General features: G+C 43.7%; 1 protein-coding gene across 1 annotated transcript in view; it reads right to left on the bottom strand.

Moving 5' to 3' along the window:
* MYH9 (myosin heavy chain 9) overlaps positions 1-19,191 on the bottom strand; it is a 78,185-nt gene that overhangs the window by 35,261 nt on the left and 23,733 nt on the right. The window contains exons 3-9 of the mRNA XM_056847468.1: positions 16,135-16,291; positions 9,680-9,707; positions 9,166-9,259; positions 3,273-3,365; positions 2,869-2,932; positions 1,628-1,726; positions 314-457 (exon numbers count right to left, since the gene is read on the bottom strand). Coding sequence (XP_056703446.1) covers positions 314-457; positions 1,628-1,726; positions 2,869-2,932; positions 3,273-3,365; positions 9,166-9,259; positions 9,680-9,707; positions 16,135-16,291 — 679 coding nt within the window. The remainder of the gene's footprint in view (positions 1-313; positions 458-1,627; positions 1,727-2,868; positions 2,933-3,272; positions 3,366-9,165; positions 9,260-9,679; positions 9,708-16,134; positions 16,292-19,191) is intronic.

Here is a 19,191-nt window from a genome sequence, read left to right as displayed (position 1 = left end):
CAGGGAAGCTAAAAACAGTGTATCGTGACAAGCAGGTATCATCTTTTGGAACAGAGACAAGAGAGAATACGAATATAGTTCTGAAATTGCTTTCTTCACACAAAAAAGGGAAGTTACAGGGCTGACCAAAATAAAACTGGATTCAGATAGGCCACTACCAAATAATCCATATTTTAGCTTGAAATTCCAAGACAGACATGCATACCGGAAGTCACTAATTATCATCTATTTACTTTGACATTTTTACTGTTCCGTGACCATCTTTTCAACAATTCCCCCCCCCCATATTTACTACACTTTAGCAATTCCATACCAATCTGTTCTTCATCTGGAATGCCCATAATCCTCATGGCTTCCATGGTCTCCTGAAACATGTCCTTGTCCTGCTGACCCGGAATTGTAACATGTCCATTGGAAAGGAAGCGATACTTGTTGTATGGCTCCAGCAGCAAATCATCTTTAAAGAGAGAGAAAATTTAACACATTACTGCAGATATTATTTAAGGCAGAGATCCCCAACTTGCGGGTCATGGACCCAGGGGGGAAGGCACATAAGAGTTATTGCAAGGGGTCCCCAAATCTGGTTGTGCACTAAGCATTGGCATTTTGATCTTTACATATTTTCTCAATCAACCAATACAAGTAATTCAACCAGGGAGGAGCTGTGGCTCAGTGGTAGAGCGTCTGCTTGGCATCCAGAAGGTCCCAGGTTCAATCCCTGGCATCTCCTGTTAAAGGGACTAGGCAAGTAGGGGATGTGAAAGACCTCTGCCTGAGACCCTGGAGAGCCGCTGCCGATCTGAGAAGACAATACTGACTTTGATGGACCAAGGGTCTGATTCAGTATAAGGCAGTTTCATGTGTTCAACTACTATCATATGGGAAAAAGGGGTCCAAGAAATTTTTTGATGTTAAAAAGGGGTCTTGAAAACGTTGGGAATCACTGGATTAAAATAAACCTCTAGGGTAGGCTAACACTTACAGCCTCCATGAACAAGTTTGGCAACTTAGATAGAAATTTAAACCTGAAAAAAAAATCCCGAATAGGGTTTTTAATAGCCTTATTTATAATTAACTCCTTTAGCAAGCCCTATGACAAGTATACTAGCTTCCAGCAACACAGATGTAAAATATTAAGTCACGTATTCTACATGAAACTAGTTCCCACCTGCACAAGGCTTTAATCTGCTTTATTTTCATTCCTTATGTAGAGATTGGAACATTGTTCTACCCGAAGTCATGCATCAGTAAAGTATAAACAAGGAACTACACCTCTCCCTTCTCCAATACAGCCAGCAGAGTCAGGTTGTAACTTAAGTAACCTCTAGTTCTACAGTGAATTCCTCCGAGCAGTTCCCCAAAAATGCCAGGCCTCGTCACATTCCCAACCTGATGTGTCTCCCTGCCTAACCTAACAATGGAGCATCCATGCAGCTAAGGAAGGGGCGGGGCTTCACAGTCAAGACCAACAAGGCTGGCAAGATCACTAGGGCAGATGGAATTTGTATGAGGAAAGGATTAAAAAGAGCTGATAGAACCAGGATGGCTGTACCGAGCCAGGGTTATGTAGTATGCAAATATCTGCACGCAAAAAAGAAACCTCGCCGCTTGTGCGCTCAGGACTCACTCTTCAGGTGCTCCCCTGCCCCGGTCAGCAAGTAGTAGAAGATATGGAACGTCCGCTCTTCTTTGGCCTGGCGAATAGCTCGTGATTTCTCCAACAGATCTTTACTCAAGTTAGGGGGAAAAACTGCCAGGGGAGCTCATCTCTAAACAATAGCAGTACTTTTGCAAAAAGATTCCAGGATTAAGAAAGACAGCCTCTATACCCTGCATGCTCTCCCAGCTACTGCCCATTTTATTCTCACCTTGTGTCACCATACTACTGTATCCCCCCCCCATCCCAGCAAAAGAGACACTCTCAGTCTTTCAAAATATGCAAAGAAGCTTACCTATCCATGTTTACCCTGCCCTTCTACCAAGGAGTTGAGGGCGGTATCAATAATTCTCTCTCCTTCATTATATTCTCCTTCAAGGTCAACAGACTGTAACTGGCCCAAGGTCACTCAGTAAATTGCATGGCATTGGGGAGATTTGAACCCAGGTCTCCTCAAGCCTACTACAACCACCCCCTTACTCCACACCCCAAATCAAGTTTTAGCATGAGGTTAGATATACATCAATCAATCTTTAATTTACAGTCATCTGACCAAATCAAAATAGCACACAATCACCATAAAATATTGATTATTCAACAAATCCATAGATAAAAATTATCGACACAATCCCAATAAAATCCCATTTCTGAAATGGACTATATTCTAACTTCTAAAAGGTTTATCTAATAGCATTTGCTATTTGTAACTTGCATCTTTCCATGCCTTATATATGGCGGCACAAGGTTAGATATACATAATTTCAGGAGTACAGAATTTAAACATCTTGCTTACATTTCAAGCATAAGGCAGTAAGTGGAACCTCAGATACTGCTCTACTGTATTTTTGGCATTCTTCCATAGGCAGTCAGCATGGCTCTCAGCAATCCCACCCACAGTACTCTTAAGTTACAGTTTTCACAGTGGGCAGCAATGCTGAATTGCATCACAAATATTTCAGAATGCCAGCTACAGGAAGAGAGAAAAAGCTCATTTATTTCTGGAAATGCACAACGACAATTAGAAACTCGGCCACCCACGCCCATCTAAAATTGCAAGCCCCTTCCTCAAGTAAGTCTGTTACTTAAGTCACTTCTTCAAAGGACATCCCCTTCCCTAAGCCACGATGACTGCTTGCGGGTCCATGCATGTTTTATGACCTTTTCCTTGCACAATTTGTTCAGATTCTCCTCTATTTACTGGCAAAGGATACAGGTCTCGATATTCGCTCCAACAATATAGCCATTCACATCAAAGTTGATTCTGATAAATTTTCCCTAAGGGAACAAAATCCCAGAATTGTTAGCCAAATACAGCAATGAAAGCACACCTTCTCTCTTCCAAACTCCAACAAAAATCAAGTTCATTCCACAGAGGAGCATCTGCAGATCAGAAGGGAACCGGCTATATCAACTGACCCTTTAACAGCATGGAGAGGATCTTAAGTTAAATTGATTTCAGAGAACAGCAGAGAACAAGGGTTTTAGGCTGCATTATTTCCTGCACCTTACTTCCAGCTGTTATACAGCACAATGGACATTTCAGTGCCAGGCACCACCAGACTACACAGATTTAAACCCCCAGGCATTCTTCAATTATAACAAGACTGATACTCACAAATCTTGAGGAGTTATCATTCTTAACCGTTTTGGCATTCCCAAAGGCCTCCAGGATAGGGTTGGCCTGAAGAAGCTGCCTCTCGAGCTCCCCCTAGAAGTAAAGAAACCAGCAGGTGACACATCCAAACATTGCCAAGCCGTTTGTTTAGAGCAGTGGTTCCCAACCTTTTTTTGACCAGGGACCACTAGGACTTTTTTGTTCGGTGCAGGGACCCCAAGGTTCAAAATAAAAATTCCGAGAATTTGAAAATAAACTTTAATCATAACTGTTAGTTAAACATTAAGCTTAGAATAATATTTGAATATATATTTTTCTAATAGAGAACTTTTAATTGAAAATATAAATTTATTATGGGTTTATAACTTTGTTTCGCGGACCTTAATTTAGTTCTCGCGGACCCCTGGGGGTCCACGGACCCCTGGTTGGGAACCAGTGGTTTAGAGGACTGAAGCTACTGGCTAAGCGCTGTCTACTCCTGTCTTCCTCTTCCACCATAGTTGCGTGGTTTGCCTGCAGAAAAGACAGCCTTGATTCCAAAGATGGGGCTGTTAAGCACATAAAGGACCGTGCTAACCAATAAGCCCACAGTAACAAAACTGAACTTGCTTCAGCCTTCGATATCCATTTCAACAAGCGGCAGTTATCACACCACTTGAAACATCATTGAGACAAAGATCATTTCCTTTAGTGGCTTTTACTAGATCTTGCCAAGGCAGGCAGAGATCACACCAGTCGCTACAGTCACGAGCACGCTGTGGAAGCTAAACAACTGTGGTGTGAACTGGACAGTTCAGACCGGTCTCACCCATCTGACGGAACTCAGTACAAGAGAGCAGCCCTTGTTCCACTGCTATTAATGTTTTACACAACCTTTAAAACAGTCCATGTTCTTCACGTGCGCTTTAATGTTTATAACAACCTCGTAAAACATGTCAGCATTGTTCCTGTATGACAAGGAGGCAAGCTAAGAGCAACTTGCTTATGGTTACCCAGGGAGTGGCTGAGATTTACATCATGTGTTTCCATCTCATGCACTGAACCACTGCAGTTGCTCCCATGAAAAGCAGCCCAAAAAACCCCTGCAGAATTTTAAAAAAAATCAAACCTGTGATGTAAACAAAGGAGGACTATCCCTCTTGCAACAAGGAATGCAAACAAGAGCGTCCAAACAGCAGAGATCACTTGAGAAGCTACCATTTTCACCCCTGTTCGATGGGCCCCTCTGAAATCTTCACAGGGAATGTAAAAAGTTCCACAAAAACCAGAGGCCTCCAAATTTTAATTCACCGGTTTATTTAAAAAATGCCTTTGGAGTTCTGGCCTGGAGTTCTTTATCAGGAACAGACAGAGTTGCAAAAGCAGAGCTGGGAAACTCCTGGAGATCTGGGGGTGGAGCCTGGGGAAGGGAGGGAGCTTAGCAGCGAAGTGATGTTATATCATCCAGCCTCCAAACCTGCCATTTTCCTCAGGTGAACTGATATCTGTTGTATGGAGATCAGTTGTTATTCTGGGAGAAATGACAATGGAAGTTGGCAGCCCACGCTCTCTGCACATATCACTACAGCCATCCTTCACAGTTATCCTTCAAGTCAGCACATGACATTTTACCTACTAACACTCCACACACTCGCCCTACATCTTTCAGGAGGAGCAGTGCCTTATGACATGGGTCCCATATTGCTGTTCTTGTGCTTCCAGGGCAACAAAGGGAGTTCCGCTAGTACAGCTAAATGGGTTCAGGCTTAAAAATATAACACAACAGCAGCACAAACTTCAACTGGTCTCAAGCAGCACACAAAAAGAGAGGACAACCGTAATCAAGTTTATTAATGTCACAGCGGATTGTTGTGCCATGGGAAAGATACCGGTGGGGACAGCTGCTATCCATCAAAGACCACCCCATCAGCTGTGCTGAAAGCAGCAGAAACTCCAATGTGCTCTAAAAAAAAAGTTTATTTGGTCAGCAATGTAGCATTTCCTGGCTGCTATGCATGTATGTGTGGTAGAGCAGCCCCTGCCCTCCTCTCCCTCCCCAGATTCTCCCGTTTGATCCTGCAGCGGAGTCCTAATCCTTTGTTTGTGACTGCAGTCTGTTACTATGGCAATGAGTGATGTCACAAACTGAAACTTTACAACTTCAATGCAAGGTCAAGATCTGAAGAAAGGGTGTGTTTAGAGGAAACGGCGGCAGCTGAAATGTTTCAATGCCACCGTCCAGTATTTGGACTAACAATTCAGCCATGCAGGCACCAGTTGCCCGAAGTGTCTTATGCAGCCGGCACTCATGTCACTGTACCCTTAACACTTTAAGCATGTACAAGAGAACTGGCAAAAGATGTGAACTGGTTGTGGCCAAGCTGCAGAGTGTGTGCTTCTGTAGTTGAAGGCAGCACAGGCGGTTGCATCCCTCTTGAAAAAGCCAGCCAGCTAGGCATCTGAATAGGGTTGCCAGCTCTGGGTTGGGAAATACCTGGAGATTTCGGGGGCGGAGCCCAAGGAGGGTGGGGTTTGGAGAGGGGAGGGGCCTCGACACCATAGAGTCTAATTGCCAAAGCAGCCATTTTCTCCAGGGGAGCTGATTTCTATTGCCTGGAGATCAGTTGAAATAGCAGGAGACCTCCAGACACCACCTGGAGGTTGACAACCCTACATTTGAAGCAGCAACTGGCTGCCAAACAATAGCCAGATTAAAAGAGCTCACAGCTTCTCAATACAAGTTCATATTGCGATATCCACTGCAACTCAAGGTTGAATATCATACCTTTTTCTGATGCGCGGCTTACGGCTTCTTCAGAAACTATTGCCGGTTCAATGAAGATACTCAGAACAGGCTTAAAGTCTTTAAAGGGGAACCCCGTGCTCAAACAACCCTGGTATCTCCTATCTGGAAGTTCAGTGAGCAGGCCAAAAGCCAGAATCCTGTTCCTAATCTCTCCACCCTGACAATCCCAGGGAGAATGTAACATCCCACAGCCTCCAGCCACAGACCTGAAAGTCTACCTTTAACAGCAACCCAAGCTTCCTATGCAAAATGTTCACTTGAGTTGTCTTAGCATTAATATCTAAATAGCCAACTTGATTGTACTTTGCTAAAGCAGACACTGCTTTAGCGAAAATTAAGCTATACATAATCGCTAAAGTAAATAATACTGGGCAAAAATTAGACTCAGATAGTTCTTAATGTGGCAGTATACAGAATCTTCAAAATTAAGGACAGCCTAATTTTCGCACATTATTCCAGAGTTCCTGTGAGGGCTAGAGCACAACAACTGGGAAATTGCCAGAAACAACCCCCTTCAGTTGATGGCACCATATGTCAAAAGTCTGCACAGGTAGCAGTGGAATTCTGGCAGAACTAGGAAACACGTTAGTCATTTGCGTGGCAAGAAGTGTCCCAGGCACCCCCTTCATGTGGCAGCCACTGGATCTGCACTGATCCCAGGGTTGGGCCACTAAGCCTTTGATGCTCCAGCCATATGAATTCAGAGAAAATCATCTCCATGCATTTCAAAAATGCCCTGCTCTAGTCTTGCAAGCTGTTGCGGCTTCTATTCTTTTCCCCTCAGTGGGGGTGTGTGCAGACCTCCTGGCCTTTCATGGTTTCAAAAGATTTTATGTCAAGTATCTTCAAAATCTTCCCACCAGGCAGTGCCAAAGGCTTCCCCTCCAGGAAAGAAACCAGAAGCAGCACCACTCTTGAGAGTTTTCTGTCACCATCCAGAAAGGGCTTTTAATATGATTTTCCCTTCTGAAAAGCCAGCTGAAGGGCTGCTTAGAAGGAAGGGGGAGGCAGGATGCCTGAAGACAGTTTTAATTATCACGGTTTGAAAGCAGCCAATAAAACATGTTGTTCTTCATCAAGGCAGCCCACTGGTGCCAACAAACTTTGGCAGTGGTGGAAAGCACCGCTAAGTCGCACCTGACTCGGCGACCCCATAGGGCTTTCAAGGCAAGAGGTGTTCAGAGGTGGTTTGCCATTGCCTGCCTCTGTGTAGCAACCCTGAAATTCCTTGGCGATCTCCCATCCAAGTACTAACCAGGGTTGACCCCGCTTAGCTTCAGAGGCTGGACAAGATCAGGCTAGCCTGGGCCATCCTGGTCAGGGCAACCAGCAAACTTTAGAAATGCCAAATGCTGTTTGACAGTTCTCCTCCTACCCTCCATCCCAGGTCAAGGGGGTTTGGACGCCCCTTTAGCATAGGACCTTATGCTTGCCTAAAGTAAAAACCAGAGCCTGCCCCTCCCAAATAAACCACCTATCATTGCTCTTGAGACACCCCTTCTCTAAAGGCTGGGTGGCTGTTCCAAGAAGCCACTTTATATTTACAAATTACTGATGCACAGGAAGAAAGCAGCACATCCAGAAAAGAGAGCCATTTCTAGCAATCTCGCCATAGAGACAACTAGCCTTTTTAAGCTCTCTTGGGAATTCTCTGTTCTTTAAGCTGATTCCTAACCAAAAGTGAAGGGGTGCTCAGATCACCCAACATTGTCACACACTAAGGGGGAAAGCGGCTATTTTCAGATCCCTGGATCATAAGAGCATAAAATACAAACGTCTCTAAGTATAGCCACTGACAGTTCATGGAAAAAGCTCTAAAGTTTTGGCATACAGAAAGCTCTGTTTGTTTACGTCCCCAAACCACTCATTAGAATGTGTGCACGCACACAGACACACCATGCACAGACTATCTACATAGTTGAGTGCTATAACCTATAAGACACAGCATGCCAGTATCTTAAAGTACCAAGATCAAGATTTTATCTAGAGATAGGGAACACACTTGCCATCTGGGTTTCATCATAAAAGCTGACAAAGATAGCTAGCATTTTCCCATGTGTTTAACTGTGGCAAAAAGGCTCCGAGCTGGAACATACAGCCTGTGCAAAGGCAGTTTCTTCTTGACCTTTCCCAGAATCCTGCACCCACAGCTAGAGCTAGTATGCTGGGTGGGTTGGAAGGCCTGGAGAAAGTCAGCCAACTCCATCTGGCCAGAACAGCAGGATACCAGATGTTGTATACCATTCCAGAGATGTGTTGCTGTGCCTCACTCAAAGCACTTGAGAAATTCCTTAACAACAGATCTAAAGCAAGGTCCAACAAGCATAGGCTGTAAGTGAGCAAAATGGGAAGAACCAAGATCGCCCATACAGAAAATCTGTAAAAAAAAGGAAGAGCCTAGTGCAAGTCAAACGGTGAACGGGGTTACACAATAGTTCTAGTGCAGAAAGTGACACTGGTGGGAGTGAAAAGCTGCTACCAGAAAAAAAACAAAGAAGTCACACAATGGAGCAACACACGCATTCTTGGTGCATAACGTGCAGTAAACGTGCAGCTCACCTACGGAGTCCCAACTGATGAGTTCGGACATAATCCATCAAGAGAAGAGGAAAAAATAAGTGAGAATACTTGACAGATACACCTCGGTGCAAAAGGCATACATGTATGAGATCAGAGATCTCCTATGGTTGCTACCCATATAAACGAAACAGCGATGAAATCTCTAGCGATGAAGGAAAGTGTTCAGTCCCAAATGACACCAGATGGTCACAACTGCACAAGTAGGGATAGTAAAAGGGTTTTGAACTAACGCTATCATAAGTTCAGTGGCCTTGGCCTATTGGGGACTGCAGCGCCCTCAAACCTTTTAGCAAATAAGAACAAAGCCAATGTAGACTTAATTTTAAGTCTACTAAAACTTCCTCAAATTAGGTGGAAGCAGGTTAGGAAGGTTATTAGACCACACGATGTGGTGCACCTATAAATTTATGACCATTCATATTAGCACAAATTGATACTTCATTATCTAAAGTATCTCACATTGGAGGTTAACTTGTATGTACAGTCTGAATGCAGAAGCAAAGTCTTTGGCAAGAATTCAGTACTTACTTGATCTTTTTTGCTCTTGTGTGATGAAGCAACATGAGCCAGATACTGAATGACCTTCTTAGTATTCTCTGTCTTACCAGCTCCTGATTCACCTCTGCAAGAAACAAAACCTACTAAGGATATATATAGATATATAGATATTCTCCCCTTTCTTCCAAGTTACTATTTTGGGAACCTAGTCAATACATTACCCCAAATCTCATGCTACCATAGTGAATAAGGCAACCACCAGTCAACCTGCCCATGTCCAAGTTATTCTGCTAGCTCCCAGTTCTCCAGCAATTTTTCCCTGAAAGAATACTTCTACTAGGGGGCCCATGTCTGCTACTCTTTACCTGCTATCAATCTTTCTCCAGTGAGAGGTAAACTTATGAAACACCCTGTCAACGCCATTCAAAGCACTACAGAGATTTGGGTTTCTCAGTGCAAGAGCTCCTGTGAATCAACTACACTTGTGCGATATTTATCTGCAAGCACCTGCAATCAGCAACAGAAAAATTACACAAACACTTACGTGCAGAGAATGGACTGGTCCTCTCGGTCTGAAAATTAAGTGGTAAACAAAGGGTAAGTTATTTCTTTATCTGAAACATTTTTATGCCCCCTTTCCACCCAAGATAAGCTGGAGTAACTTTTCATTCCTAATAATTTTAACTGGAAGCACAATTATCAGCCCCATAACAGAAAGCTCATGTATGACCCTTTACACACGAATCTGGATTCTAGTTCCCCAATAACAGGTTCAGCACAGAGGAGAGGGTAAACAGCCTGCAGCAACTCTGGTCACTTCAGATCATAGGAAAATCTGAGCCTCTAGAAAAGCCAATCCATAAACCCTGCTCATGTTTAGTGCCACCCCATTCATCTGAACTCTTTCCCTGTGTAAATAAAGTCTTCCAAAAGTCCATGGGGGCAGCATCGTCACTCATTTTGGAATTTCCATTCCTGTAAGTGAGCATTAAGCCAAATGTGAAAACCACCACCAGAGTAATCAAGATCCCATCCTTTTAGCATTAAACCATGGGCATTTTATTGATAAAACTGGGATGAAAAGTCAAGCCAAAGAAATGGGGTTCAAGGTTTGTAATTTAGCCATGTGTGCATATGGAGCTCATACACACTACATACCTAGCAATTACGACCCAGTTAAAACTATTGCTATAAAAAGAATAGTGTCTTTGTTTTGCTCAACATGCCTGAAAAGTGACAGGTTTTTGCACCCCTGAACCATTCAGAAAGCCATGCCAGTTAAGGATTCCCATCGGTCAATGGATCAGAACGGCACGTGCCAGAAGGCTTTTGCATGACCGGGCATTTAACGGGAGGATCAGGGGACTAAATAATAATTCATTTTCACATAGCCCCAGGAGATTTATTCAGCAGCACAGACACCACCGGGTGGCTCCATATCGTACAGGTAATTTCAGGAAGGCTACTGTTTCTCTGAAGCATCAGGACTCTTAAAGGGCACAGGCGCTGATGGACTATTGTGTGTCACCACTTTCTTCAAAAGTAAAGAATTATGTAGCAAGCTCTTGAGCAGATAATGTTATATGGGAAGAGAAATATTCCTTTGCAAACTGTAACTTGAGCCAGATGTCCATCATTCTGTCACATGTACCTCTTTCAGCCTGCAGGAGGAGCTGTCCCTCATGGGGCAGAAAAGGCTCAGCATGTGCCAGAGAAAATATGACTCAGCAACCATGAATCAGCATGAGCTTCCCTGGGGAAAAACTCAATCTTTACAGGATCTTATCCATTAGCAGAGAAGTAATCCGAGGAAAAAACCCCACCACAAGCTTTCAAGCATGGCAATACCTTTCAGCACTTTATTGTTCCCCCCACCATCTGCCTGCTGCAAGGCCGTGAGTCACCTCTTTAAGCTTGGAGGAATGTACCTGCGAGTATAGGCAAGTTACATGGCAGCATGCAGACATTACCATAAAAGGAAGCAGTCTTTTTTGGAATGGGGGGGATTTTCCCAGCCCTGCACAGCACTCACCACTGAGATAGCTGGAATTCTTCTCCGCTCTGACAATTGAAAAATGCTGCATGGCATCCTACTTCCTGTTGCTCAACAATCAGATTCCCCCCCCTCCCCAAACACATACAAGTCTAATGAGGCGTGGGGGGGGGCAGTTGTCTGGTGCTTCCTCTACCTCCCGCACAGCTACTCGACATTCCAAAATACTACTTTTTCCTTTCTCACCTAGCCTCTTGCATCACAGACAGGATTACTGTGCAAATACCAGGGTCAGAGGCACCCATTCCCACAGGCTAAAGTGGCCAGTAGCAGAGACAGACTACCTTCGGCACCTGGCTAGAATGCCAAACGTCTGCTAACCTGGATTTGGGGGCACGAGGGTGGAATGCATGCATCCTCAAGTGCTCATTATAGAAAGCAATTAAGAGGCAATTGACAGGAATCTACATCTGCTTTACATGCCCAGAGTTACATCTCTCAACTGCATCTTTAATAAGTAACCCATTAGTCTAATTATAGCAGTGATTCCATGTTGCAGAGCAGCAAACAGAAAAAGCTACTGCCTGTGAGCCTTACCACCCCCTTCCAGAGTGCTTGCAAGACTCGTTTCAGGCATGCAGGGATTCAAGTAGCAAATGCGGCGTTTTAAAGAAGCACAGTTCCTACTTATTCTGAAATAGCAGCAACATTAGACAGGGTTTGTTCTTGCAACAGCAAACAAAGAGGACTGTTGTGAAATGTGGTGGCTTGGAAGCTTTTCGAGGGGATACCACTATCTTCAATAACTGGCTAACAGACTGACTGGGATTCCAGCCCACTCCACCAGCACAGTAATTGAGGAGCACTTGATGCAAGCTGCTTAGCCAAGCAAGCTTTTAACGTTTCAGGGTCCCACTAGACAAATCTGCTACGGTTACTCGGCTTTCTTATGCAAATACAAACGCCAGACATCCACCGTTTATTAAACATAGGCATTTTGAGGCTTCCCCAGAGCCCAGTAATCCCCTCAGGTGCTACTGTAAGAAAAGGAATGCTGAAGAGGACTTGATTTTAAAAGGGGGGGGGGGAGGAAAGAACAGGCAACATACAGTTGAGGGCTACACAAACTCAGTTACAGAACATCCTAACCAGGCCCTTCCTCACCCACTTCCTCTGCATGAGCAACTCTGAGTCGAGGCTGCTCAGCGCCATAAAAGGAGAATACAGCACTCGCACAATGGTGACATCATCTCTCCAGGCAAGAGGAAGTAGAGCTAAAAAGGCAAAAAAGGTTTGAACCCTGTTTGTAGGCGGGCAAACGGCAGCTGGAGGGTCAAAGCCTGCTTCCTAGCCACAGAAGAAAAAAGAGCGCTCTCTGGTCGGCCGGACCCTCTACGTTTTATCAGCCGCAGCTAGGACTCGTAGCTGTACTAGAGGCAGACTGACAGACACTGAAGGAGGATAAAAGTTATAAAGGGAGAACCACAAGGGGCTAGAACACCCTGCTGAGAGTTCCTTCGGCCACCCTTTTCCCGGAAATTTTCTACCTTACCACCACACTGGGGAGGGGAAAATCCTGTTTCCTTGTCAGCAAGCCCCAACCCCTTCTCTCTGGGAACAACTTTCCCATTAAGACTGCAGTTCTGACACATTGATATTTCATCCTTAACATCTCTTGTGTCTGGATAACAGAGCATCAAGCAGAGGTGAAGGAACTGGTAAAGGAGAAGAAAAGTTCTGAGGGCTGGTTTACCGAAATCTAAGTCAGTAACTGTGTTGGGGCCAAGATGCTTTAAGGCCAACATATGTGTGCCCAAAAGAGAACTGCCCAATTATCTGCATACCGCTGCACAGGGAACATTTTAGAGCTTTAAATATGTCTCCTTCACACCCCAGGAGTACTTGCAGTGGGTAGTAAAATGGATGCTGCCGTCTGTTCGTGTCAAACAGCCTTTGCCACTAACAGATGAAAACTGTTTTTCACACCGCCCCCTCCCATTATGCTAACTAAAGACAATTCAGAACAATGTCACAGCATCAATTTAAGAACTCATTCCCTTTTCTGCTCGCTCAGAAAAGCAAATTAGGTAAAGGCAGTACTTTTATAAACCACTGATTCAATGTGTGCTTGTATATTCTCTGGGTTTAACAACAGTTGTTGATCGTGAAATACAATGATCTGGAAAAAAGATATGGGTTCGTATCTACTCATCTCTCTCTATCACGTCCAAGCCAAGGCTGATGGAACCACAGTTGATTCTGTCTGCCTGACATCTAGAACCCAGTGTTTGTACACAATTTTCAAAGAGGCACAAACTTCTCTGTTACCACTCAAAGTAATACAAAAACATATGCCTCGTGAAACCCTCATACTAATTCCCACGATGGCTGCTGGGGATCAGTTCACTTGATCTAGCTTAATATTCTCCCTTGCAGGTGTAGCCTACAGGAAGAATACAGTAAGTAACTCAAATAACCTCCTTTCCACCTGACCTGTGGTAGTATAGGAAGGGTTTTTGTTTTTTTAAATAGTTGCATGGGTTTCCAGCATGAATTTTCTGCAACTGTACAGTTTCTGTTTGGAAGGAAAACCCAACTGTGTTTTTTCAGACTCTTGGGAAGATCTTACAATGTAGAGAAAAGCTACAGTTAAATGAACCCAGGGATGAAAGTAACTTGGATTTCTTACTGGTACTGCCATCTCCCCAAGAGAACAGGACCTCAAAACAGAAGATGGGAGGTATTACTTTGGCTACTTTCTTACCAGGGTACCAGCCTACTTTCACCCCGGAATGAACCCTACCCACACCTCCCAAGTAAGCACGGCCACCCCGACATAAAATGGACACTTGTTGCGCCACTGTAGATAACAGATAAGAAGGCAAGGGGGGTTACAGGATTATGTATTCCCAGCGATGTATTAAAAGTTTGAAAATGTTATAAAAAACATCGCTTTGAAAGGGGTTTTGGATGCCACGGCTAAAAAGTGGTTGGAAGATGTCTTCACAGCTTTTTATAACAGTTTCAAACTCTTAATACATAGCTGGGTATACATAATGCGATAACCCTACGTTAACATGACCAATGGATGTGGATTGTATTTCACCACAGCCAAAACCACACCACAGTAAAGGGCCATTATACAGATATTTCCCGAAATTTGCATCAGATGAACAATGAAAAGATAGAATATTTGAGTATTCAGTGGTTTGTTCTTTTAAACTTCGTGGTCCCCTTTCTACATGAATACTCTAGGCATCACTTCATGTACAATCAAGTTGACTTATGCTAGCTACACAGGAATTACATTAAATTTGAACAGAGGGTCTAGTCCGAGAGCATTATATTTGGAGGGGAAAACATGCAGAGTAATTTCTGATATGCAGGCAGCTAACTAGCTGATGGTGTCACTGGAGAAGTTGACCTATTTCAAAGGCAAGCAGAGACAAACTTTCCCCTCCTTCAGTATGAGGAGAAGTGCAGGTAAATTTATATTAAAGTCATGGGTCACTGACAGCTCCTTATAAAACAACTGTCCTATTAAGAAAGACTCTCTGTGAATCAGTTCAAAACAAAAGAGCAGCATAAACAAGCCTGATTTAAAGGGATATGGAATGCTACTATGAGCAGGCCGGGCTGGATCGAGAAGCAAACAGAGAATTTCTGGCCACAACTTCTAAAATTCATTAAAATCTTCATATGCAATATTTGTAATGTTTAAGGTACATGAGCTGAAAAAAGCAACTTAGATTCTAAGTTGCAAGAACAATGAATTCCTCCCCCTTACTGCCAACCTCCCCCAAAACCATCATGGCTTTCTTTGGCATCATTCTGGAGTCCCCCTCCCCACACCTGATGGTTTATTACACAACAGAGAAGAAGCAGACAAGAGGTCGTACACCTGTGGGGCCTGAACTATTCAAGGAATGTTTTCATACAAGCTCAGGGTGTAATGAATTTTATTGAATTCAAAACCTGCACAGGAGCTATCAGTGCTACTGTATTTTATTTCCACACTGGAGCAGCCGTTCCATTTTGGGGCGGGGGAGGGAGAAGAGTAAGGAAACAGCTCTTGCTCACCACCTCAGGCAAGAGATCGAGGCTTACTGTAAATATTCTAGCCTTCTAAACAAAAGTGAACGTACCATAGCGTAGCAAGCCAAGTGAGCAAGCTACATCACCTGAGGTTCTAGCAAAGCCAGAAACACAGCTGCGCTACGCAAAACTTGTGCACCCACCCCTTCCTCCCCCCCATCGGTTAATTGGGTCTGAAATGGGGAGTTTCTTCATTAAAGAACAGCTCCACTAGGCTGCCAGCAAGTCGCCATTTCTAGGGAAAGGGAAAGAAAAGACTAGCTGCATTTACAAAAAGGTTAGAGCAATTTTGGTATTAGTTTAAGCCAGAATAAAAGCAATCGCCGCCGCCTCCGCCTCCTACACAGACTGCCAATTAGAATGCCTTAAATCAAATGCTAGAATCTAACCAATTAACATGCAACACTTTCTGCTCTGTCAGCTCCAGGAAACAAGCGCACCCCATGCGGAGAACGGGTCAGAGTCACTGGGCTTGCCATGCATCTTTAAGAGAGCTCAGCACCAGAGAAGATTTCCTGCCTGTTAGGCTCTGAATGGAGTCTAAGGCACAAAAACAGCTAATCCTGAACCTCTGGTTCTCGCAGGAGAACTTTCATCTTCTGCACTTGGTGCAGATTCCTCCCATTCCACTGGCTGCTGCATCAAAACCTCCCCCATGGATTAAAGCAGGACTCAAAGCAAAGTAAGAATGTGGCCCTGCTAGAGGTCAGAAGAATGTTGTAATTTTTTCCCTCCTAGCCAGACCTCCACCCCAACACGAAACCTTCACATGCTTCTTCTTTTTTTTTTTTTACCCACACTTGTTGACATTTCAGGGGAGGAAAGTAACTCTGAACCGATTAGCCTACTCGCACAGCAACCTTTCTGGCCAGAGCCTCTCTTTTTTTTAAATTGCGCAGCAAGTAACCTACCTTGCATCATGCTCCTGTAGGCAGTGTCTGTGATGGCGTAGATGTGAGGGGGCATCTCGTGCCTCTTCTTGCCTTTGTACATGTCCACGATCTCCTCTGAATAGATAGGCAAGTTCTTGTAGGGATTTATGACAACACAGAAGAGGCCTGAGTAAGTCTGCAAAATTAATTGCATGAAGAATTAGCTCAACCATATGGGAGGTTTGATAGTTTCTTGAATGCAGCTAACAACAGTAAATCTTTATTCCCTCTCCATCCTCCCCAAATAAGAATGATTGCACCTAGGATAGATACATTTATCTGGAGGAAATGCATTTACATGACTACCATAAATTGCCTTCCATTACCAAACATTTAAACAAGCAATCATGCCTGCCACTTACTACATGAATATAGGTATTCATCTTCCAGAAGACTGGAAAGTGCATTTAACTTAGCAATTTACTATAAAGATGAATGCAAAGGATCTAAGTTCCCAGCTCAACAGAACACAAAGGAGTATCATCTGATTTTAAGATATAAAAAGAAAAAAGCAATAGCTTATTTTCTTGCATGAGCAAGTTACATGGCAGCACACATCAGAATACAAGGGAACCAAATACTCTAGCCCAGGGTTATAAATCCTGCATCAAGTCCTGTTCTGCCAATTAAGCATCAAAGTCTGTTCTGCCAATTAAGAATCAATGCTGTGGCAAACTGGTTAAGCAAATAGCTTATTTTGCAAACTTTATCACAATAGCTTGGGGGAGGGTTAAAAGCCACAGAAGCACCCTTCCGAAGTGCCATGGAGCCTGCTAGGTACCACCACTGGGGTATCAAGATTTTCTCAAGAATTTGCATGTTTTCAAGTCTTGTTGCAGCCTTCAAAGATAAAAAACTTATATATATATATATATATATATATATATATATATATATATATATATATATATATATATATATATATATATATATATATATATATATATATATATATATATATATATAAAAGAGGCTGAAAAAACAACTAAAGGCAGATTTAAATGTGAATGCTGGATCCTTTCAATGCTTTCAGCTTCTTCTCCTGAAGCAATTCCAGTTAAGGTAGGAGGGAAGGCTAGCAGCAACTGGTTGGATCCAGATGAAATTAGTACCCTTCCCACTGCAGCGCAGACCATTCATGTCATCCATTAGGGTTCCTTGGGAGCAGCATTACTTGGAGATCAGCGGTCTGCAATGGGGAGGGGGATTCAATTCTGCCACTGGAATATTTGGTCTGGGCCCAACCCAATGTTTACTCCTTTCATCTTCATTATTCCTTCCACCCTTCTTTTGTAAGGGGGTCCAAATTATCTTCTCAGCAGAACATCAGGACAAGTCAGAATCACCATTTTTGTCTTGCCCCATACAATGTTCTTCCTTCTCCTACTTTATCTTCATAGTGACCCTGTGAGGTAGTTCCAGATGGGTGGCCAATGTTAGTCAGTAGCAGCAAAATAAAACAGGAATCCAGTGGTGCATCAGTAGCAGCAAAATAAAACAGGAATCCAGTAATGCATCCGGATCAAGCTCTGTCTCAAGCACTAAGCTGGTATGAATTTTGTTGGTCTCACTGGACTCCTGTGAAGTAGGTTAGACTCATACAGCTGGTTCTCCCCAATTCTTGACAGAATTCTAACCACATCACCACACCAACCACCAACTCCAGCATATTAACTGTAGCACACCAAGAAAAGACTTGATTCAGTACTTGCTGGACCAGAATTAGAATTATTGACCACAATATCCATGTAAGCCCTCTGAAGAAGGGGTGAATTGACAACGAGGAGAAATAATTCAGGCCAGCAGCAGGGAAGAATTAAGTTCAGCTCTGTAGCTACTTATTTCTCCAAGGCCTTGGCGGCTGGCCAAAATGTGTGGCAGCAACCAACCCTCCCTCTTCTCCAACTCAAGCAAGGTCTCTTCTCTGATGATGCACAGACTTCAGAGGTACTCAAAAGCAGTCTCAGCCCCCATGTGCCTCTTCAACTGAGCATAAGATCAGTACATATAGTGTTTCATTGTGAATATTATGATGATGCCAGGAATCGTTTAATTACTCCCCTACTATCTCTGTTTGAACACTCTTGCATCTCTGAGGCCTCTTTGGTGGAATATTTACTGAAAGATAGGACTCTGTAGCAAAAGTTTGCTCTTATGTCTGTTGGAAACGGAAAGCATTAATGATGAATAAAGGTCCTATTGGTAAATCTTAAAGTTAATCAGCACGGATGAGATGCTGTAAGCAGGATCCGTAGAGTTGTATAGTTTTATCATAGGATGTATATTTTATGCTGGCCTTTGGCTGTAATAAAGATGAATCTGAATCAGAGATGAGCCCCGCCAGACTCACTCTGCATTAGCTATGCTGAGACATTTCATCTTGGCGACATGCCTGAGGTGCGGCAGCACCCCACCTCCACCCCATTGCCCCAGGCTTCTCCAGTCACTTGCCCTCTGTGCCTTACTGGATATGTGGGTCTAGGCAAAGCAAGAGTATCAATGTCTATGGTAAAACTCATAGATGCAGCTGCTAAATATACATGGGAATCTGCATTCCACACTCCCATGCTCATGAGTGCTGAAGGTGTAAGAGCAAAGATTGCCCCTTCTAAAATTGTGGCAGCACACAGAGTTTTATCTTGTCTACTAGTATCCATTAAGACAAAATGCCTTCTAAATTATTAATGAATAGGTCACAGATCTGCACAAGCAGCCAATCAGGATTCCCCTGAGACCAGTGTAGCTAAATTTGCTGCACGAGTAATACTGCTGTTCCCAAGCAAGGATCAAAGCGCCAGAAGAAAGCGTTACGCAGTCCTGTCAACTCCTGTGCACATTTAAAGGCTCCTGAAAATGCAATATAGGGCCAGCGTGGTGCACAGCCAGAATGCTGGATGAGGATGAAGGAAACCACGTTCGAATCCCCAGTGTGCCATGGAAGCTTAATGGATGCCCTTGGGCCAGTCACACACACAGCCTGTGTGTGTGTGTGTGCGCGTGTGTTAAGTGCTGTGAAGTCGCTTCCAAATCAGTGTC

The sequence above is a fragment of the Euleptes europaea genome, chromosome 3 (genome assembly GCF_029931775.1).
Source record: "Euleptes europaea isolate rEulEur1 chromosome 3, rEulEur1.hap1, whole genome shotgun sequence".
Lineage (NCBI taxonomy): Eukaryota > Metazoa > Chordata > Lepidosauria > Squamata > Sphaerodactylidae > Euleptes > Euleptes europaea.
The sequence above is the reverse complement of the archived record's forward strand: the minus strand, read 5'-3'. Positions and strand labels throughout refer to the sequence as shown.